The sequence below is a fragment of the Protobothrops mucrosquamatus genome, unplaced genomic scaffold, assembly GCF_001527695.2.
Source record: "Protobothrops mucrosquamatus isolate PMUCROS unplaced genomic scaffold, P.Mucros_1.0 scaffold22, whole genome shotgun sequence".
Taxonomy (NCBI): Eukaryota; Metazoa; Chordata; class Lepidosauria; order Squamata; family Viperidae; genus Protobothrops; species Protobothrops mucrosquamatus.
Window position 1 is genome coordinate 875,998 of NW_015386407.1, and position 24,437 is coordinate 900,434.

At 42.1% G+C, this 24,437-nt stretch overlaps 1 protein-coding gene across 4 annotated transcripts in view; it reads right to left on the minus strand.

Annotated features, from left to right (window-relative positions):
• PCDH9 (protocadherin 9) overlaps positions 1-24,142 on the minus strand; it is a 784,060-nt gene extending 759,918 nt beyond the window's left edge. For all 4 annotated transcript variants that reach the window (XM_015810818.1, XM_015810816.1, XM_015810817.1 and 1 more), the window contains exon 1: positions 21,107-24,142. In XM_015810818.1, the coding sequence (XP_015666304.1) occupies positions 21,107-24,142 (3,036 nt within the window). The remainder of the gene's footprint in view (positions 1-21,106) is intronic.
• Between the last annotated feature and the right edge of the window lie 295 nt (positions 24,143-24,437).

Below are 24,437 nucleotides of genomic sequence, written 5' to 3' on the forward strand. Positions count from 1 at the left end.
TGACAATTTTAAGGCATGTGGACTTCAACTCCCAGAATTCCACAGCCAGCATTGCTGGCTGTGGAATTCTGGGAGTTGAAGTCCACATGCCTTAAAATTGTCAAGGTTGAGAAACACTGGACTAACACATTGTATTTTTATCCTTTTCATAATGACTTCATAACCTGTTCAAATGCCAACAAGCACAGTACATTTCAGTATTAAGGAGTACCGATTCCCATTTTTTAGTCTCCATTTCACAGCAACACAACCGGGAAGTGACTTCTCCTCTAGTCAAAGAGGTCCAGCTAAGCTTGTCTGATTCATCAATGAATCTCGTTTATTTCCACAACTTTGCGTCGTCTACCACTGGAAGGAGCCATAATTGGAAGCAAGAGCCTACCCTAGAAATTTGAAAGGGAAATGACTCCCGCTGAGCAAATCTTGACTATGAATCAGATTCGCTGTCTTGTAGGCAGTTTTGTTTAAAAAAGATGTTAAACCTGAGACAATCTTCGGCTGGACGGAGTGTCCTGCGGAGATAAAGCAGCAAGCCGGGAAAACGGAACGATGTTAAAAATGGCTGTGACAGAGATCAAAAGTGAAACAATGTGTAAAAAGACATGATCAAAGGGATAAAGAAGAAGACCAAAGAACATGAATCTTTTAAAGGCAGGAAAGCTGAGGCTACCGTGTGTGTGTGTTGCAAAAGCTCTGAGGACCACAAGAAGTGGACATTCTTGGCTCTCGCCTAGCGGTTGCCTGGATGTTTGCAGCCCAGATCTCACCGCCGTAAAGAAAGAAAAGAAAAAACAACAAATGTGTTTCCCCAACTCGCATTGATCACCACGAAATGGGGTAAATAGCCTTATTTCTTCCTCACAGTGGGAAGCTCAACAGCCTTTGGGATATTGACAATGAAGCTGAACTCACTGCTTTAAAACGCCAGCTTCGGGGATGGTTTGGTTCTATATCCAAAGGCCCTTTTCTGCTTTTTTTTTTTTTAAAGAACTTAGACAAGTTCTTTCACAAACCAAGTTATACTTGTTACCGAGAGAGAGTTTAAATTTCTAATTTCTAAAGAAAAGAAGAAATAGGGGAGACATGATAGCAGTGTTCCATCATCTGAGGGGCTGCCACAAGGCAGAGGGGGGCAGGTTGTTCACCAGAGCACCAGAGGGAAGGACGAGAAACAATGGTTGGAAACTGATCAAAGAGAGAAGCAACCTGAATTTAAGGAGAAACTTCCTGACAGTGAAGACAAACAACCAGTGGAACAGCTTATCCCCAGAAAACGTGGGTGCTCCATCACTGGAGATTTTTAAGAAGAGACTGGACAACCACGTGCCTGAGATGGTATAGGTTGGCTATAGGCATGGCTGGCTCAGGAATTCTGGGAGTTGAAGTCCACAAGTCATAAAAGAGCCAAGGTTACCTACCCCTGGTATAGGGTCTCCTGCTTGAGCATGGGGTTAGACTAGAAGACCTCCAAGGTCCCTTCCAGCTCTATTCAGATTGATTGACTAGAATTTGAGATATTCTGATTCCTGGCCTTAATCCAGAAAGCAGTACTGCAAGTTTCAAAGAATAATTTTCTGCATACATTCTTAAGGAAACTACTCTAGTTTCCACTAACCTTTTTTCTGCAATAAGTACTGTTAATTTTGATGATTTGATTTGAATATACAGTACTACAAATACAAGAAGAGATATGCCCTTGTAGATTTACATCTCATTTTGGTTTGGTGAGGGGGAGATGAATTCTTTTGGGGTTTTGTGAACTTCACCTTCTTGTTCCAATACCTTTTTTTTCAGTCCTTGTTTGAGTTGTCACTCAACTCAAGACATTATCTATTTTTTATCCAGTTTGTATCCTTATCAAAAGGTCAACCAATGTGATTTTGGATTGGATGCATTCCAACTTATAGTTGTTTCAAGAGCTGAAGTGTCTACATCCCTCTGAATGTTACTGATCTATCCTAACTGCCTTCATCATTGAACATGCTGACTTACAGCACACAATTCTACAACATTTGGAAGACTGCAGGATTCCAGCCTATCCTACAAATGAGTTGATGCTCTGCATCATAAAAATTCAACCATCAATATTATGCAATGCTTTCCAGAGATGCTACTGTGACTGAGATATATAAATTATCTTACCTTCCCCCCCCCCCCACTCTACTCTGCTTTGGAAAAAAACTCTTAAACTGTAATGATCTGTGATTTCAGAAGTCCTGTTTTGACACTGCTGACATATTGGACTTTACGTTTGCTGACAATCAATCTTCAATCATAAAACTCAGCAAGACATCACACTTGTTATGGGTTGCTAGTGGATTGGGTCCTTTTGCCAGCATTACACAATAAGCTCTTTTTAAAGGGGTCTGCTTGCAGGCTTTTCCTAAATATATAGTCTATGAAATTTGACAGGCTCCTACTAAAAACGTAAGAGCAGGCTCTATTCAATTTGATTTTGTTGGCTGTGCTTCCCCAGCAGATGTACATGTGATCTCATCAAATCTATAAAACATCAATACTGCTTACAGTATAAAAAAAACCAGCCAACTTTATCATCTGCTCTATGGGGTGATCTTGAGCTAAATCAAACCAGAACTTGGAAGGAATGCTGTTAGGAAGATCCAATTTGTTGGCTACACTAAGAAATCCATTTCCTCCTCAAAAATGTCATGCTGAAAGAAGGCCATAACAAACCACTTCTGCATTAATGCCCAGCAAATGCCATGGAGATGTACTTCACAGCTTCTTACTCTGACCATTAGCATCACTGCCAACATCTTTAAACTTTCCTGCTGTTGGATAGACAAAGTTAAACCCTTCAGTGTGGGAACCCCTATTCTAATCAACTGAATTAGGAATCCAGCTGGTTTCACCTAAAATTAAAATAGACACATGTAGAATTGGCAGCTATGTTATGCTACTAAAGCACACACATACATACACACACACACACACATACTCATCATCCAGGTCATGGTTGTCCCCAAAGTGCTTTTTCCAAAAAGCAGCTGGACTTTGTTTGTTTTTTTAACCCTTGAAAACATTTTGCTTTTCAGCCAAAATTTTTCTTCAGTTATAATTGACTGGATTCCCAACAATCAGTCAGAACTGAAGAAGCTTCTGGGATGAAAAGCAAAACATTTTCAAGGAAAAAAGTCCAGTTGCCTTTTGGAAAAACACCTTTGGGACCAATGATCTCCAGCTGTTCCTGAAAAGATAAGTTATTTACTGAGGCATGTCGTCCTTATCCCATCTATTGTAACAGAGGTCTTATCTATCACCGTTCTTTGAAAAAGAAAACAGCTTCTTGCTTGTCTTAACACTGACTTGGTGGTTATTGGTTATTTCCCATCTCCCACTTCCTTTTTCAGATATGCTGAACTAGACCTTGCACAAATTTTGTGATAATGTTTAGAAGAAATCCTAAGTGCCCAATACATAGCACACAAATGTCTTATCAAGAATACACATATTATATAGTTATTGTATATATTTTATGGTTATGTTAAGTTGATATTTGTTTATTTGTTTTTAGAGTTAAAGTATGTTTATATTTGATTGTATTATGGTTGGGTAGTTTTAATTAGACTTGGGATGATATGTGCTTAACCCTGTATTCAGTTCTGGGAAGTCCGGGGGGGAGGGGGGGATGAAGGACGGTAGAGATATGTAAAAGTTGGTGTATTAAAATGTTGTAGAGAAATAATGTAAAGTTTTATGAAAAGGAGATGCTCGGCTAGTACCCCCAAACTGCATTTGAAGGATGAGGAAAGGAAGGAGGTGGGATGTGTGGGGTGGTTGAAAGAGAGGAGAGAGGTGTAGGTAGGAGGATAGGAGGGGAGGAGGGAAGTAGGTAGGAAGGGTGAAAGAGAGGGTGGATGCAAGGGGGGGGGGGCTGCCGAGCTGCTCTGAAATTTTTATGTCTGTATTTAATATTATTTTTTTATTAATGTATACCATATTTGTATTAAGACTTTGGGGGGGGGGTTAGTTGAAAAATCAATAAAAGTTTTTATTGAAAAAAAAAAGAATACACATAGGGAACTCCTGTAAGGGGTTACACAGAAAAGCAGCGGGAGGGAAGGGAGAAATGCAACATTCTCTGTTTAAAGAAAAAAAAAGTGTATTTAAACACCAGCAAAAATGACTTCATTTTCCTGCCATCCAGAGCAAAGACAGACTCCACTAGTCACAAAAAAAAAAACCTACATTCATTTCTCAGTATTGTCAGAAGAATAATCTGGGGTTCCAACTTGAGCCAGGATTTCACAAGAATAAATAAAAATGAGATCTAGACAGCTGTGAGCAAAGAAGAAATATTTATTTCTGAAAGCAAATGCTTTTAGGGGCAGGCTGCAAAGAAATGGGGTACAACGGCAAATTCTTATCGAGGGAGCTCGTCCGGGGTGTAGAAAGTAGGAAAGTGTCTACGTGCTGATTCTAGGGTAGCCCTTGAGGAGTGTGTGTGTGTGTGTGTGTGTGTGTGTAAATATGTATTCTTGTGAACATGCAGTTCTGCTGGGAGATCTAACTTAATTAACTCTGTTTGTGTTTGCAGACCTTATCCTTTGAAATGTGGAATAGGTCTAGATAACCTCTTTCAAGCTTTGAGGAAGTTTGCTAATTTGATTAACTTGGAGACACTGATTCTCAGACCATTGTGGATTCGGTTAATATTTTAAGGAAGATGGAAACAGTGTAAAGGATAAAAATATACTGTATTCTATAGTATCTTGCAAAGGATTAAAATATTGAATGCCTCAAGGACTGTTGAAGGAGAGATGGACACAGAGAGAAAAAGAGACAGAGACAAAAAGAGAGTGGGGAAGGGAGAGACAGGGAGAGAGACAGAAAGAGCAAGAGAGAAAAACCAAATTCTCTATATTACGAAAGTTTGATAGCCCTGGATACTTGTAAAAGCGTGCATTTAATAATAATTGCAAACTGGTCAGTGAAGATGGCTTGTTAACCACCACAACATGCAGTGTGTAATTTCACCATTCTGTGCTAATTATTTTGCACAAAGAATGGCTCCATAATATTTCACATACAGTACTAGTTAGTGAACCCCATGCAGAAGTGAATTGCGCTGCACGCTGGTTTCCTTTGAGCTTTCCACCGACTAGAAAAATCTAGAAACAAGGGGACGAAAAATCCAGTGCAATTCTTTCCCAGGGCATTTGTTGTGCTTACTTTAAATAAAGAGGAGCGTTTTCAGGTGTTCTACCCCCTCACTGTAACTTCTTGCTTGGCTAGCTTTTGGGAGAAATTGCTGTTGCCAATTCTTACTGAGCGTTGACTTTGCCAGCCTGCCAGTTCTGTCAGTACACAAGAGCTGAGGGAAGCTCAAACTCTTAATTCAGCAACTTTCAATTCCATGTATACTGGAAAGTAAGAGGGAAAAAAAATGGACAATGGCAAAGTATACTTCTAGGAATCTTGTTCACGCCTAGGAATCTTGTTCCCTGTGAGCCACTCTGGAGAAACTTCTCAAGAAATTTGATATGATCCTCTCGAAAAGACAACAAGAATATTATGCTTCAATATTTTGACACTGCTCTGCTCTTCACGAGGGCATGTCGTGAGAATGGCTGATGGTCGGATTCCGAAAGATCTCCTGTATGGAGAACTAGTGCAGGGAAAGCGCCCCAGAGGGAGACCTGAGCTGCGATATAAGGATATCTGCAAGAGGGACCTAAAGGCCTTGGGAATGGACATTAACAGATGGGAATCCTTGACCTCTGATCGTTCAGCCTGGAGGCTAAAGACGCAGCATGGCTTTCTCCAATTTGAAGAGACACTTGTGCGGCAGGCTGAGGCAAAGAGGCAGTCCCGGAACCAGCGAAATCTGGGGTCTGGACAGGGGACAGATTGTATCTGCCCTCAGTGTGGAAGGGACTGCCATTCTCGAATTAGCCTTTTTAGCCACACCAGATGCTGCCTTAGGATCTCTTTCCAGAGCACAATACCATAGTCTCTCGAGACTGAAGGATGCCAATGAAGCTCTGCTCTTGGGCAAAGTCTGTGGAAAGTTCCCACCGGAATATTATCTTGCCTTTATGCCCTGCTGTGATTTTTCGGAACGTATCTGCTTGCAGAAATAGGCTGTCCCAAAACAAAACTTCTGATTACATGGGAAAGTCCTATGTGGGAACCCTTGTTTTTCACAAGGATGCGCGATCTATGCACAAAGGATGCTGGGTATGCCTAATCTCCATCCAATGTTTATAAAAGCATCCACTGCCTTGTGTTTTTGTTTTGTTTCTAAACTCAGCTGTTACCAGAAAGAAAAAAAAAAGGAAAGATAAAACAGGGCCAGGGAGAACAAAAGTTGTTAACTAATCCTAAAACACAGCATGGATTGCTCTTCTGATGCTGCATTTCTGGTGACTGACAGCCCACAGCCTTTGTGGCATACAAATAGGAAAGGGTTGGAGGAGAAACGTTGCAGGAAAGAGTGAGTGTTCTTTTCAAACTGACATGTTTGACAGATTTAACAGCTTTTTGAAATCAAACCTGATGAAATCTCAAATAGAAAAAAAAAAAGGGGGGGGGGAAAGGTCTATCTCCACAGGACCCAAGCAATTACATTATTACGGGCCAGGTTTCCCTCCTCTTGAGAGATGCAGATTTTTCTGACTGTATTTATTTTCCTTTTGAACAAAATAATTGCAAGCGATTTTCTTTTTTGGGAAAAAAAAAAAACCCCGCAGAATTGTTACGGTGTGTTTGTCCGATTGTACTCTACTGTATTTTACTTTATTTTATTTTTTGATTTGATCGGTGTGCTTCTTGCCGCTGTGGATGCACAAGGCTAGGAAATGAAACCCAAGCGGATGAGTTGCTGATGGCCCACAAACCAAAAAGCATTTTCGAAATCTGTTAACAGAAAAGCCTGTGCCGTGATTCATACTCGCCTTACCCTTTTTTGGCAAGACTCTGAAATGGACAGAAAACAAGGAGAATTCCTGGATATCCCAACCACTCCCTTTCTTTAGAAACCAGTAGAATATTCAACACTCAAGGGTGATGATCTACAGCAGGGGTGTCAAACTCAATTTCATTGAGGGGCGCATCAGCATTGCGGTTGCCCTCGGGGGGCCAGGTGGGTTGGCCAGGGTGGGTGCAGCCTACTGGGTGGGCATGGATGGAGTGGGTGGGCATGGCCAGCTCTACATCGTTCACATCAAGGGGGTCTGTGGGGGCCTCGGCAGGAGTGGGATAGATCTGAGGGTCTCTGGCAGAAGGGAGTGGGACCGGGGCAAGTGCCAAGGCATGGTCCACTGGAGGAGCCTCACTGTTCCTCTCAGGCCATGCATGTGGGGGGGGGGGCTTATGGAGTTAAGACTGAATGTGTTTCAGCGTGTTTCAGTGTATTTCAGCCACCATAAAATTGTACATTGGCTTCCGGCTGGCCTGGGCCAGGGCCAAGGCAGCAGGGGCCGTTCCCTCACTGTTTCCAGGATGGCTTTGCAGGCCACATGAAACCACTTCTTGGGCCGCATTCGGCCCCCGGGCCTTGTGTTTGACATGTCTGGTATAGGGTCTCCTGCTTAAATAGGGGGTTGGACTAGAAGACCTCCATGTCTGATCTACAGGTACAAAGAGGCCCCTACAATTGAAAGGTCCAATAAAATGGATACTGGAAGATTTTTCTCCACATATAACGTACAGGTAGTCCTCGATTTACGACCACAATTGAGCCCAAAATTTCTGTTGCTAAGTAAGACATTTGTTAAGTGAGTTTCACCCCATTTTACGACCTTTCTTGCCACAGTTCTTAAGGGAATCACTGCAGCTGTTAAGTTAATAACACGGTTGTTAAGTGAATCTGGCTTCCCCATTGACTTTGCTTATCAGAAGGTCGTAAAAGGGGATCTATGTGACCCTGGGACATGGCAACCGTCATAAATATGAGCCAGTTGCCAAGCGTTCAAATTTTGATCACGTGACCGTGGTGATGGTCATTGGTCACTTTTTTTCAGTGCCATTGTAACTTCGAGCAGTCACTAAATGAACTGTTCTAAATCAAGGACTACCTGTGTGGGCAATCCATACGTTCTCAGATAGTGCAGATCCTTTTTTGAAATAAAAGTAGGTTATTCCAGAAATATATCAGATTGTGCTACAAAGGTGGAGCGACGTCCATACCTATTTTCACATGTTAAATGTTCCACCGTGCCAATGATGGTCTTCTAAAAAAGGTGCCTGAAGGAACGTCATACCCTAAGCCTCTTTGCACCCCAAGAACTGAGGTGACAAGCCTTGTCCTGCAGCGAGAAGATCGGATGAATATAGGTGGACTCTTCAGCTAGACTGGAGGGAGGTGTTAAGAGGGGGTCTAGCTTAGAATCTTTGCTCTGCAGAAAGTGATATAGACTTCATCTCTCTCAGACTCTCTGGTGCCTTGGTCTGGTGAGATTCTTGTGACTAGCAATGCAGCTGTTTTGAGACTATCCAGGAATAATTCTTGTGCCTGACAGATGCCTTCTCATTGTGTCATTGGAGAAGGAAAAAAAAAGATCTGTCTGTGATGCAAACAGTAAACTCCCTATCCAGCAAATGTTGCTGTTCTCACTGCCATATACGGTAAGATGGCTCTGTAAGATATCGATAATGCATTTAACAATGCATCCAGGCAGAAAAGGGACAGATCAACCAAGCATCTCTTTTGTGACAGTTCCAACCGTACCCAGAGCCTTAAAACAAAGAAAAACATTACAACTCATGCAGCACAAGTTCCGATTTTTGTATATATAGCCAGGTTCAGCAAGCCTCGGGCTGTTTTGCATTCAGCTACACTTCCCCCATATGTCCCATTCTGTTTTCTGCTTCTCCAGCTGTCAATTTAGATGCCTGACATGTGGTTCAACTGAAAAGGGTGGTCCTGTTAGCTTCTCTTAAGACTAGCTCAGGGGTAGGCAACCTTGGCTCTTTTATGACTCGTGTACGTCAACTCCCAAAATTCCTGAGCCAGCATGGCTGGCTCAGGAATTCTGGGAATTGAAGTCCACGAGTCATAAAAGAGCCAAGGTTGCCTACCCCTGGACTAGCTGTTCTTACAGCATGGATGTTGCCATTTAATGTCCCATGATTTGGAAGTCCATTTCATATCACTACTCCTTTGTTCCGTAAATATTGATCCAGACCAATATGCAGTTTTCCTCGTTGGGGTTATCTTGAAATATTGAGAACCTTAGTAGTGCTCCCTCCATCCTATCACAGGGAGAGCACACAAGAAAACTCAACTCAACTAAAATGTAAATCTAGTATACCTAACTAGGACTCTCTGTTCTATCCTCACTGGGTGTGATTGGTGTCTAAAATGGACTTTGTCAGAAGCTTAAAGGACACTGAGCACTGAAAAGCCAGCGTTATGACTTGAAGATATCATAGAAGAATCTCTACTGGAAGCCTAAGATCTGGGAGAAATCAATTTCCACCAATGGGCAACAAGATTCATGGGTTTTTAAACATGACTGCCTTGGCTGCTGAAGGGAGACACTGTGGACTCATAGTGGCATGAGACTTGTGGACATATTTTTATGACCTTTTTGATGTTTGAGAGAAAAAGTATCTCAGCAGACATCTCAAAACTATAATGTACAGAAAGACCTTGCAATCAGCCAGGAATTCCTGTTAACCACCTTGGTTTTATGACACTTTGTTTGGGTCTGAGCAAACTGTTTCGTTAAAAAAAAGCATTTATGAATCAAAACACACAGATTTGGGCAAGGGAAGCAAAAATAAGCAACAGTAGTGGAAGAGAAACTGAGAAAAGTGAGCAATTCATTTAAGGAAAAGGAAGTAATTCTAAGAGAGAGAAAAAGAGAGCGAGGGATATATTTGAAAGAAGAATTCGGGAATGAATGATAAGAGAGTAAAGGAGATAGGAAGCAATCAATGATCTACTGAACTCAATGAGATGTAGTTGTAAGAGGACTGAATGGTAATTTATTAATTTATTCAAAATATAGGGCCACCCATCTTAAGAGCCTTTGGGCAATGAAAAACACTGATTTTGATGCTTAGATCATCTGGTGCTGATTTATCGGAGGGTACATGGAAATAGGATAAGCTAAGTTGGAACTGTGGAAAGAAATATAATAAATTACAAGCAATGTGTTGGTGTAATTTACGTATAAGGATCAGTTACTTTTCTTGAGGAGGCTGAAAGTTTTGTAACATTGCTCATTAATTCATTTTTGAGAGGTTACTCATTATTTTATTTTATTTTTAAAAAAAAACCAATTGGCTATTTTTTAATTTTTTTTTATAATTAGTAATATTGAAGCAGAAGATGGAAACTGTGGACTTTTAAAGCAAAATGGGTAAAAAGAGAATGAGGTCGTTAGAGGCACTGCGTGGTCTTCTTCAATGAAACCAAATGATGGGCTGCATTTGTAACTGTCCTAGCTCCCTTCAGGTAATTTATTTCTAACCTACCACTGGGCTGGAAAAAGGGAGACAGGTTTTGACGTGGGATCAGAGAATATCCATCTTTTTTTGCCTTCTGTTCAGTCGTGGCTGTTTCTAAGAGATTCTCTGGGCCGTTTTCTTGGTGAGATTTTTCACAAGTGGTTTGCCATTGCCTACTTCTAAGGGCTGAGAGAGAGTGGCTGGCCTAAGGTCGCCCAGCTGGCCTTGAACTTAAGGAGGGACTAGAACTCATGGACTCCCAGTTTCTAGCCTGGTGTCTTAATTACAAGTAGCCCTTGACTTACAACCGCAATGGAGGCCAAAATTTATGTCAAGTGAGTTTTGCCCCACTTTACGACTTTTATTGCCACAGTTGTTAAAAGAATCACTGCAGTGGTTAAGTTAGTAACCCGGATGTTCAATGAATCTGGTTTCCCCCACTGACTTAGCTGGTCAGACGGTTGCAAAAGGTGACACAGCAACAGTCACAAATATGAATCTGTTGCCAAGCGTCTGAATGTTGATCACGTGACCATGGGGATACTGCAACAGTCATAACTGTGGAAAAATGGTCATAAATCACTTTTTTCCCCTGTGCTATTGTAACTTCGATCACTGAACACACTGTTGGAAATCGAGGACTATCTGTACTATTCTAAATGGGCTGTCCATCATCTTTGGTGACCTCAAAATATTTATCCATTCATGCCCCTACTGTTGCACTTTCCAGGGTATCCCTAAAACAGTTCCATGCTTTCAAGCTGAAAGAAAACAAGAGTCACTTACTTCCTTGTTCAGGTTGTTCTTGACTTGCAGCTATTTATTTTATCAACCAAAGTTACAACCCCACTGAAAAAGGTGACTTACAAACAGTCCTTACAGCTATTGGCAACCAGCTTGTAATTACCACGGCTGCATCCTTCCGGGATCACAGGATGGCCAGTTGTGAGCTCCAAGCTGGCTTCTGACAAGCAAAGTCAAGGGGGGGGGGGAACTGGATTTGCTTAATGATTTAATCATCATAGCAACAAAAAAAAAAGATTTAAATAGGGTGCAACTCACTTAACAATTTATTAATGGAAATACTCTGAGGGTGGAGGTTCGTTCTCCGAGCTTGTGGGTTGGTTTCCAAGTGTTTCGTTACCAGGCCAGATAACATCTTCAGTGGAGTTTAGGGGACGCCAGTGTTCTTCTGTTTCTAAGGGCTTCGGGTGTGGGGATGTCAAGTGATGGGTCTTGTGAGCCATCAATGTGAGCCATCAACTGAGGGGCCTGCGATTGGGAAGTTACATTAAGTCATGGTCACTGGGAGATGAACTGCTGTGGGAGGGGAAGTTTGCCTGGCTTGATTGAGGGTCAGTGCTGTCTCTGGTTGGCTGTGCAGTTGATCTGGATTCTGACGGGTTCGTAGGTTGACCTACAACCAGTTTATGAACCCCTCAGAATCCAAATCAACCACACAGCCAACCAGAGACAGCACTGACCCTCAACCAACCCATGCAAGTCCCCCCCACCAGCAGTTCACCTCCCAATGACCCTAACCTCATGTAACCTCCCCATCACAAGACCCATCGCAAGCCTCTCACTGATGAGTCACACCTGACCCTTCACAAGACCCTCACTTGACACACTCACACCTGAAGCCCTTGGAAACAGAAGCACACTGACATCCTCTGAACCCCTCTGAAGGTGTTACTTCGCCTGGTAATGAAAATTTCAGAAACTAACCCTGAAGCTCGGAGAATGAAACTAACCCTGAAGCTCGGAGAATGAACCCTGACCCTCATCCTACACTCGAGCTACAGATATTTGCCACTATTGTAACCTATTCTGTCTGGTGCTGAACACCACGACAATAACCAAGGCCGTGCATATCAATTCACAGCACTAAGAACGACAGCAATGTCCCCTCAGCCACCCAACACAGCATATAATTCATCAGTGTATACCACCGTGAGCACTGCAATAGAGTTGTGCATCTCGGTCCTTCTCGAAGGCTGGTCCATGCAAACAGTTTCCCATCCTTCAAGGATTTTGCACTTCTTTGCTGCATGCAAATCTGGTTTGGTTTTCAGTTTAGCACGTACCTTTATTAAGACAGACGGTGATTCTACTTTTTTATAATAGACTGCACAAAAGAGAAATCCATAAGCAAATGTTTGAAACTTCCACAGGAGATTTATGGACTGGCCAAAAAAAAAAAACATTCGTGGACCATCATGTTGCAACATTACGGTTCTTAAATATATTTATACATTCACACAGGATCTGTATAATGGACACATGTGTTGGTTCTGATCATTTTACACAAAATATCAGTCAAAAGCTTTGAAATTTCCAAAACTGACATGTCTAATCCATGTCAAGGGACAACTAAGTTAGGATTCTCTTGTGTTGTATTTCAATTCCTAGCAAGGCTGCAGATCGTAACAATTGTCCAAGCTAAACTAAGCCAACAGTTTAAGAAAGCATGTGAACAGGAGTCCTATTGTGCATTTTTCAGGATGCAACGCACTTGGCGCACCATCACCTGGCGTGATGCGTCACATTCTGGAAATGTTTGTTCTCAAATTCAACACAAATTCACAATGACAGGATTTCACTAGTTGAGATTACCAGCGTGCTTAAATCTTCCATACCACTCAATCCTATGTTTGTTTTCTTAGAAACTGATTCCATTGTATGGAACAGGCACAGTGTCTAGCCCAGGGGTAGGCAACCTTGACTTTTTTATGACTCGTGGACTTCAACTCCCAGAATTCCTGAGCCAGCCATGCTGGCTCAGGAATTCTGGGAGTTGAAGTCCACAAGTCATGAAGGGGCCATAGTTCCCCCATGCTGGCTCAGGAATTCTGGGAGTTGAAGTCCACAAGTCATGAAGGGGCCATAGTTCCCCCATGCTGGCTAGGGAATTCTGGGAGTTGAAGTCCACAAGTCATGAAGGGGCCATAGTTTCCCCATGCTGGCTCAGGAATTCTGAGAGTTGAAGTCCACGAGTCATAAAAGAGCCAAGGTTGCCTACCCCTGCTCTAGCCATAAAGCATCCAATGACAGTGATTTGGAAGCAAGCCTATCTGACTCCAGGAGACTTGTTTTTAATCAAAACTGCAGAGGTTTATGCACTGCCAGTTAAAACAACTGAAGCTTAACTTACATGTATATGTTTGGGGTGACCGTTGAAAGTTACTATGGCACCAAAAAAGTGGCTTTTTCACCAGTACAATTGCAGCATCACTATGGTCACGTGATCAGGCTTCGGATACTTGGCAACTGACTCATATTTATGATGGTTGCACTGTCCCGGGGTCACGCGATCAATGTTTTACGACCTTCTGACAAGCAAAGTCAATGGAGAATCCAGATCCACTTAATAACCGTGTTACTAACTTACAGTGATTCCCTTAAGGACTGTGGTAAGGAAGGTCATAAAATGGGGCAAAATTCCCTTAATAACTGTCTTGCTTTGCCACATAAATGTAGGGCTCAGGACTACCTGTAAATGACAGTCAAGCAGTGAACATCCAAAGCGCTATCACTTGGGGGTGCAGAATTCTGCATAAAGATCCTTGTCAGCTGATGCATCAAATGTGTTCAAGCAGGGGTCTTCAAACTTGGCCCTTTTGTGGACTTCAACTCTCAGAATTCCTCAGCCAGGTTGAGGAATTCTGGGAGTTGAAGTCCACAAGTCATAAAAGGGCCAAGTTTGAAGACCCCTGTCTTAAATCTAACAAACAAAATGGAGGTTGGCTGATGAATTCTGGGAGTTGAAGTCCACAAGTCATAAAAGGGCCCACGTTTGAAGACCCCCGTGTTAAAGTAAGGGGCAAGAGTTGCTTTATGCCACATTTCATCCATGCCAAAAAAATAATTTCATACGTTCTTCCATGCCGTATTTTGATGGAGGAAGTATTTATATATTGCTCTTTTGGAGTTCCTTTTCCGAACTGACTGAAAAACAGTGCTGGAAAAATGAAGAAAGAGAGCAATTGCTGTTTTTGTGAAAGACATCCGTGATTATCACATAAAAGCATCTGCTTCGAATAGATTACTATGGTATAAAGAAGCACTCTGACAGAATTTGCATTTTTTTTCCCCCAGCCTACAGTGAACTGGACACATAAGACATGGAATGTAAAAATGCATAATCCGTGGATTATATAGGAATCACTGCCAATTACTCCCAGATGGAAGAAACTTAAGTCCATCTCTGTGTATTAATATATTATCATTAATTAAACAGTACCATTTCTGTAAATGATGCTTTGAAGGGTTTTGCATTTTTAAAAAAACCAAAAAAACCAAGTCCCTGATCTCAAGAAGCTCACAATATGAGTATCATTCACAACAACATAAAATGCTTGTTTATTTGTTCGTTTAAATCTCCAAATAGGACAGATCCATTCCATGCAGTCTTTGCATCCTCCTTTTTTTAAAATATTTCCAGCCCCTCCCCCAGAAAAAAAAAATCAGGGCTTAATTTTAGGTGGGCTTGAAATGATGTACTTAAAAAAAGTTGCCAGATGTAAATGGGTCACTGTTTTCATATCTTAAACATCTGTTGTTTATACCCAAGAAGGCACCGCTGGGGTGGGGAAGGAAATTAATTCCCCAATTGCTGTCAACTGAGTTAGGAAACAGCAATAAACAGCTTACTGTAGAGCTGCTAGCTGCAATAAAATGGCTGTCAATAAAATGGGGCTGATACGATTTTGCAGGGTAAAAAAAAAAAAATGAAAATAAAAACCTGAAGTGGGAATCAGAAGAGTCCTCCTGATTCCTGAATCACAGGAATCCATTTCCGTTGAGTCAGGATCTTATTTTCCCTGGATCTATGTGTGATACAGTTTAAGAAAGTTACATGCATGTCTGTGGGAAAACAAAGCTTAATGAGTCATGTACACATTCATATTATGCACCCATACTTGCGGGTATGCACACAAGCACACCACCAAGTCTAATTTATGAAAGAAAGAGGGAGGGGGGAAAAAAAGCATCTCGGGAGTTTTAACTGACTGGGGGATTCTGTGTACATAAAAGGAAGAAAAAGCCTTATTTTTAGCTTAGTGATTGCACTGCAGTTCTCGAGAATTGTATTATTGCTTAAGGTTATATTCTGATTTCTGTTAGAGACCCCTATTTTCCCAGGCTTTTCACTTCCACACATACCAAAACGTCTTTTCAGATGAAGTTTTCCACGCTCCGCTTCCTTTCCAAGATGAGAATATCTTTAGACAGTTGAACAAAAAGCTCCCAATATTTTTTTTTTTTTGTTTTCATTTCTTATATAAGGTAGCAAAAGATGCACTGCATTTGCACCAAATTTCCACATTCTTATTGCTAAAATATGGGTGCTAAGGATATCGGTGTCTATCTATCATTTTATGCTCTGTGGGAATTGTCTTCACTGCACCCTGATCTTCCTCCATGGGCAAAAATCCAAATCAAAAGATTGTAATGAGCCCATTGCACTGTTCCTGTTCAGCTTCTTTACACCACAGCTTCCCACAACGGTTCTTGCAGCCAAGAAAACTACTTTTATGGGAGGTTTAACAGCTTTGGTAGTGTCCCTTTTTATCAGCCGTTATCATAAATGCAAACTAATAAATCATAGACAACAAGCCACCTGAGAGAGGTTGTTCCTTCTTAGTGCAGTTAACCACAACACGGCTTTCCTGCTGCAATTTCATGAAACACTCAAGGGAACCGATCGTTTATATATATATTTTTACAGATCTCCATGTTATTATTTTTTTTAAAAAACCAACAACTTCCCAGCTGGATTTTATGTCAGATGAACTACCGGATGATTCCGTTGGCCCATAAAAGTAATTAGAGATGAATTAATACAGCTCATAAGAATTACAGCTTTTTTGTTGGTAAAAAAAAATATAGACTCAAAACTGAAGGAAGTCTTGTAGCCTTCCCAGAAGTTCCAGCCAATGAGGTCGAATGTCAAGTAAATCAAAATCCTTCAAGACTCTAGATTAGAGAAGAGTGCGCTGATGTTACTATGCCACAGCTGCCCACTATTCCCGAGCACTGACCCCATCCTCTAGAAAATGGAAGAAAACTCAACCGTTTTTTGAGTTTTTGCTTTTTAATGGATGGCATCTGATCATGGTTAGTCCTTGCACAAACACTAAACACAGCAGGCCCCAGTTCTAAAAATGGCTCATCTTTATTTCCTATCTTGCAAGATTTTAGAAAGCTGCTTTTTTTTTCCTGTGAGTCAAATCTAATCCAGCCTAGCTTTTTTCTTTCTTTCTTTCTTTCTTTCTTTCTTTCTTTCTTTCTTTCTTTCTTTCTTTCTTTCTTTCTTTCTTTCTTTCTTTTTCTTGGCAACAGCGAACAAACCATAAAAGGTATTTTGTGCTGTTCGGAGGAGCTGAGCAATGCTTCCACTCTGCTTTAATGTTTTCCTTACAGACTTTCTCTCAAGGGAAAGATGCTGTCCTACACACTGGCAAGTAGAAATAGCTTAATGTTCAAGCAGATTCAATATATGGTACTTTTTCTGGTGTAGTCAACTATCCATCAGAACAATGCAGCATCTGGTATCCAACGGCCATGTCAAACCTATCACAAAATATATATATATTTTTCCCCATAAGACTGAGTCTCAAACTTCCTCCTTGCCTCTTTTCTGATGGAGACACAAAGCAACGAAGCATCTGATGGCTTTGCCTTCAACGAATCACAATTTGTTATCTTGTCCGAGAGGGAAAAAGTACAATTTGAGTGCGGCTGGCTCCAATGTAATGAAATTGGCAATCAAAACTTGCTTATGTACCCTGATTGAAAACTACCCACGTTTCCTAATTCAGACAAAAACACGTAAATGATTCCATTCACCTCCTTGCAGTCACATCGAAAAACAAAGATAACGCTGTCCAGAATATTAAGCTATGTTTCCACATTTTGTCTGAACTAGGCCATTCTTTTTTTAAAATAAAATAAAATAAGGAGTCTGATAGAATTGTGCTATCTAAGAAAATCACGCTGTCCTTCGCTTCCTATTTTACTCAAAGCATCTGTCTTCTCACGCCTGCCAAAAGAATCATTTGCAATTTCCATTTTGGCATGTACTATGGAATTGACACAGCTACCCAATCTGCAGCATTTAGAAATGTTTTCAGGATTAGTGTTTAGGCTATCCTATTTTATACACTGCAAATGCAACTTTCTTAATTATGAGTTATCTGTATTTGGGCATGTTTGCACGGCATTCCTTTGCTAGCCTATTGCAACAGAATTCCAGTGACTATGATATGCACATAAAGAACACCCTTAGTGAAATATTACATAATTTATCTTCGGTCCCTAATTCTTTCGGTCCATGTCGTCTTAGATTCTTGATTTTTGTTTAAGCATCTTTTAACATCAAAAACAATTTGATGCATGACCAACAAAGAGACATGGGAGAAAAGAAGAAGAATCTGTAATGTTTGCTCAAAGGATTGTGAGTCTTTTTTTAAAAAAAGCAAAAAGAAAAAAAAGTTCTCAACAGTACTAAACATCCCACAGCATACTGTATGAACAGGCTTAAAGGAGCCGAATAAAATTGTCTGCTAAACTATACAGGGTTTTGGATCTTTTGTTTTTTAAAGAAACTGTCATGAAATCTAACCTACTGATTTTGTGGTAGCTCGATTATTAAAAAAAAAAAAAAAGCAACCTAAAGATTTCATGTGATATTAACATACAGTGTACAAGTACTGTTGCCTTCTCCTTAGTTACCCCACTCATTCAGCTGCCCGATTTAGCAAAGGAATGACTAAAATAGAATAATTATCCGCAACAATTCCCATTTATCCATCACCATCCTCCAAATTATCAGTAACCCTTAACTATTTTTATTTATTGGGCTGGGTGTATTCCATTGGATGTTCTCCTGCAGAAGCCCCATTGCTCTAAATAGGTACAATGCCTATTCTTTCCTCAGGAAATAAAATAGAAGGTGCTGTTACTCTATTTTCTGATTCTATCCTCAAGTCAGTTTTCTCACCAGAACTTTTTTTTTTTAAAGTCACTATTTTTACACCTTGGTGCTAAATACATGTACTTGCGAATACGTTCTGTTGGTGTCAATAGAACATAGTTCCAGGAATGAGTGTTTATTCAATCGCAAATGTCTTTTAACATGTGCAGGACTAAAAACCATAACAATGAATCAATTTCTCCCACACTGTCTGACATCACTGGTATCAGCAAGACACGTCGTCCTTGAAAACCCGAAAACTTCAGATGTCCCTTTTCAAACCAAGCCTTGAAACAGGAAGCAAAATCCATTAGGAGCAGCTCTTGAGCAATTGAATAGATTCGACTTTCTGAATGTTGCAAAACTAGGCCCCTAACGGGAGCTGTCTTCCCATTCACTTAGTACAAGAACGATTCTCTTGCTGCAACTGGAGAAAAACATACAGGATTCTTATGGGTTCAACTTTATTTGGAAACAGGAACATGCAACAATTCTGTACTAATTATTACAAACCTTGCCATCCAATTGAGAGCTGGGAGGAGGGACAACTGAATCATTTCAACCCTATCCACTTCTCTGGTGGTAGACTCCAACACATCAAAACACTTCTTAAAAATCTGTGCTAAAAAAATTCTAGCTTTCCCTCTTAAAAAGCAGGAGTTTAGAAGTTATCCACAAAACCTTGTTTCTGAAAGTCTGACCATCTTGAGGTGAAAAGCCTCTTGAGTGTTGATACGTACACGCTCTTCCAAGGAAGTTGCTACGGACTTGTGATTTTAATCCCCTACGGACTTCTGGAAAAAATAAAATAAAACCCAATCCTGTAACAGGACCAGACAATCAAAATGTGGGCCCAAACAATTTGTGGGTACTTGATAACCAACCTGGAAGGAATCAAGAGTGAGGAAGCAGTGATGCTCCAGTCTCAAGTTACACAGATGCTGCCAGATGCCCTTCCTCGTCATCTCAGCCTTGTGTTAAAGGTGCCTAGACAAACAATTTATGCCCTTACTATCAACTCCCTCGTAGAGAGGAGAGTGTGGAATTTCATCTCAAATCCTTTTTAACAAGGCCACCAAGTATTCTCAGAGTAGTTTCTTCAACAACACACCACCGTAGGGGCTAAAAATATAGCGAAGATTGGTCCAAAATTCCAGGAGTGATTTTGAAAATGCTAGTGTACAACTTAGGAAACGACTCCAGCTAGAAAATGGACACTTTCCATCCCAGAGGCCACCAAAGCCTCTTCTAATGGAGCTTGCCTTACTCCGTGGACCCATCAGCCAGACCAGACCTGCACCATCACTTAAGAAAACAAAAAGTCAGCCATGAGATGGATTGGGCAGCTAAACTTTTCAACAAGTGATGCAATGAAACTTCAGCACTCTGGGCCCCTAGAAAGCATGCCAGCTTAAAATCCTGGTTCCTTCAGTGTGACTGTTATTAAATGATTTCTTTGGGTTTCTGTACCAGCCTGAACCATCCCTTCCCCCCCCCAATTCTAAACTACTGCACAATTGGCAGCCAGCCAGCTCAGACAATGCAGTCCCGTAGCGCCATCTAGAGGGGCATTCTTGCATTCTAATTTTGTGGCGAAAGACAAGCACCAATGAAATGAATTAAGACAGCGCTGCATTTCAATCTTTATTAGCCAGGAATGATTTTACCTAGATCATCATTGTAAGAATAATATTCCCCCAACCCCTAATACTGGATTTGGATGAAACATGAGGTTCCTTGACCTAATTTTTTTTTTTTTATGGCAGATTTCATAGCTTTAAAATGACTCATGAAAACTCCCTTATGGGCTAATAAGAGAATGTGTTTGCAGTGGGGTGATTTTTTTTTGCCTGCATAATTCATGGCGAGTTTTCTTTCTTTCTTTTTTTATTTCCCTTAGTTATAAACAAATGAATTCCTCTCGAAGGTGTACTTTGGCCATTTAAAACAGGAAGATAAATGAAACAAAAGCAGACACAAATAAAATGCAACTTTTTCTTCCTTAACAGACATGTAGTTTTACTACTGCGCAACTGAAACCATTGTAATTCACTGTCTCCTACCCAACCGACACAGTGCAACACAACCTTTGAGCCTTGGTGAAGACAAAATCAGCTCCTGAAAACGGCAACGTAACAAATGTTCCAGATCAGCGGGAAATAAACGGGGTGGGGGGAGACAGTCAAACCAGTCTCCTGTGGAAACACAACTTTTCTTCAATTGGAAATTAATATATTTAACCCTGAAACATTTTGGTCCGTCTAATATTTTTTTTTTCCCCCTTGATCTGAATCTGGCAGACCAAGTACCACTCTTCATCTTCAGTAATGCTCTATCCTGATATGCTTTTGACAAAAAAAACAAAACAAAACATGATACCATTGCTTCTAAGCACTAGCCTGTGTACATGTGTGCATCTCTGTTGGTGGATGAGTGTGAATGAGTGTGTGTGTGTGTGTGTGTGTGCCACTTGTCCTAAAAGAAAAAAGCAAAAAAGTTGGTGACGTTAACGCTTTGGGACCACGGTTTTCATTTTATACTAATGCATAGTCCTGGGAGGTGAGAAACCTCATCACCCCTTTCTTTCTCTCCTTAGCAAAAACTAAGCTAACGTTATCCCAAAGGCCAAGAATTCCTCCTGGCACTTTAATACTGGTTGAGTGGGCACTTGTATGCAGTACTTATAGACCAGTAGAAGTGCTCGTTTACCTGTCTGGTGTGTAAGGGGCCTTTTGTCTTGAAGCCTCCTTGCGAACTGCACTCTGAGGCACTGAAGTGGTCTGAGCTAGTGGAAGAGCGTTTGGAAAGAGTGTCACACCCTCCAACAAAGGTGTTGTCCAAGGGGAGCTCCTGAATCACGTGATGCTTTTTCACCGAGACGGGAGTGTCCGGCTTAAGGTGGAAAGCAGACTGTGGAGAGGCAGATTTATAATGCTTAGCGAGATCAGGGCTGTTAGGCTTAAAGGTGGTGGGTGGTGCAGTGCCCCAGTCAAATCTTCCTATACTCTGCTCCTCCAGCTCAGCTGGAAGGCTAATGGTCCCGTTGATAGGTTCGTGAACAGCATCCTCGGGCTTGGACTCCTCAATGGTCACAAAATTCAACAGGGAACTTTTAGGAGATTTCCTTTTCTTCCGCTTCTTCTTCTTGTTCTGCTTGTTCTCCTGGTTGGGGGACATCCACTCGGCTCCTTGCTTGCTCCTCTGGGCAGCTTTGAACCTGGATGCGTGCCGGCAGCGGACCAGCACGGTGACAAAGATGACCACGATGACTACCATGGCCCCTGCCACGATGGCGATCATGATGGTAAGGTAGTCCTCATTTTGGTAGGGCTGGCTGCTGTCCCCGATATTCCTATCCAAAGGGGTCTCCATAGTCCTGCGGATCAGGTCATAAATATAAGAGGCATTTCCCGCAGTGTCATTGACGTACAGAAACACAAGGACAAGGGTGTGCAAGGATTTAGGATAGCCTAGGTCACTAATGTTGACCACCAACCGATGTAAGCCCACATCAGTTGGAATCGGTTTCTCTTCCAGGGTGATGTTACCCGTCACAGGATCAATACGGAACAAGCCTTTGTTGTTTCCGCTGACTATTGTGTATTTCAGTTCAGCATTCATTCCTGTGTCGATGTCAACAGCAAACACTTCCGCTACCACCGACCCTGGGATAGCTGAGAGAGGTACCAGCTTAAAAGATGTATTGGAAGGGGGATAGATGACCACTGGGCTGTTGTCATTAACATCCATCACATTGATGGTGACCTTAGCAGTAGAAGAGCAGGGTGGCTGTCCTCCATCAATAGCCTTGACATCAAAGGTGTAGGAACTTTGTTGCTCACGGTCAAAAGACACATTAGACTTTATAACTCCAGAATAAGGATCCAGAACAAAGTTCTCATTGTCGTTCAAGATGGAGAGAGTCACAGCTTTATTCTCACCCGCGTCTGCGTCCGTCACTGTGATCACTCCTACAGTACTATACTTTGGTAGGTTCTCAGACACAAAAAACTGAAAATGGTTATGTGTGAATTTGGGACTGTTGTCATTCTCATCTAGCACCGTAACGATCACAGCCGCTTGGCTCTGCAAGGGAGGAGTCCCGTTATCTCTGGCCGTGACTGTGAAAATGAACCTCTCCTGTTCTTCTCGGTCAAACACCCGGGAAGCTGTCAAAACCCCCGTCTTACGATCCAGATCAAAAAAGGAGGCATTGGGACCAAGCTGATATACAATGTCTGCATTCTTACCACTGTCCTCGTCAGTGGCACTAATCGTGGTTAAATACAGTCCTCGCCGGTTGTTTTCAGAAACTGAGAGCTCAATAACAGGCTGGCTAAAGATGGGAGGGTTGTCGTTTTCGTCCTCCAATTTGACTCTGACCAGGGCTGTCTGGTTCAAACTGGGTTTGCCCGAGTCAGAGGCCACTATTTTAAAGCTGAATTCTTTGGTGCCCTCATAGTCCAGCAAGGAAGAGGTCTCTAACAAGTACTGGTTATCATAAACGGCTTTCAAGTGAAATGGCACCTCTCTTTCAATGAAACAGATGACTTTGCCATTCACATCGGTGTCCTTATCCGAGACGGTAATCAGCGCAATCTTGGTATTGACGGGATCTTTCTCAGATAAGTACACTGTGCCATTGATGGGGCTTATGATGTACCTGAGGTCTATGTTAGGAGGGTTATCATTAACATCAGTCACGTTGATGGTAACGGTGGCCCGGGCAGGAGTTGAGCTACCATCGCTGGCTAGAACTGTCACCTTGTGGATGGCAGTCTCCTCTCGATCTAAGGCCCTCTGAACTGTGATTAGCCCAGTGGTGTTGTTTAAAGCAAAGAGTCGTTTTGTTGCCGGAGCAACCTGGGCCCCAAAAATATATCTGATTTCTGCATTGCTTCCCACATCTGCATCTGTGGCATGGAGCTGGAGGACAGAGGTCCCTACCGGGGCGTTCTCAGGTATGTGGACTTCCACCTGGCTCTCTTTAAAAACTGGCCTGTTGTCATTGACATCACTTACTGTGACCTGAAGGATGGCTGTGCTGGATTTCTGGGGTGTTCCTCCATCCTCCACCTTGATTTTCATCACATAAGTGTCTTTCTGCTCCCGGTCTAGATTTTGCTGCACAATCAGCTGAGGCCACTTTTCCCCTTCCGGAGTTTCCACAATATCCAACCCAAAGACACTTTGCCCATTCAGAAGTTCGTAATGCTGGACTCCGTTGAAGCCAGTGTCTGGATCTGTGGCGGAGGGGATGGGGAAGCGGCTGTTGATCAGCGTGTTCTCAGGGATGGAGATGTTGATGACAGGAGACGGGAACATGGGGGCATTGTCGTTGGTGTCCTTCACAATGATCTTGATCTTGATCAGCCTGAAAAAGTCATTGGGGAGGATCACCACCTCCAGTTCGAAGAAGCACTCATTCTCTTCCGCGTAAGCGGCCCCTGCACAGAGTCTCTCCCGATCAATCCGGTTGGAGGTGGTGAAGATCTCCCCTGTGGTGCTGGAGACTTTCACCAAAGGGGCATCTCCTGCTTTGGAGACCAGCCTGTAGACAAGACTAGTGCTGGTTCCGGTGGCAGCATTGATGTGAGAAATGTTCAGATCCTTTGGTATGTTCCCAATGGGGACGTTTTCAGGCAGTTCCTCCCGGATGGTGTAAATAAGTTCTTGAGCGACAGCAGAATCCAGCCGCAAGCAGGCGATCAGAGCAGCCAACAGGTAAAAATCCCTCAGGTCCATGATAATCTGTTTATAGATCCTTCTTTTAGGGTTCCAAGAGGTCCACAAAGGAGGGCTGACTTCTTCGCCAAAGGAAGCTGGCCGGCTGCATCACATCCAAGCGTCGACTTCCCGACAGTCCCTGCCGACAACACAAATCAGAACAACATTTGGTAAAGAAGCGTTCATTTTAATAAACGGTATCAGATCCACACACACACATTCACACACACACACACACACACACGCACTTGCAAAAGAGAAACACTGCCACCTGCTTCCATTTCTTGCTTGTGTTATGTGTGCGTGAGAGTAA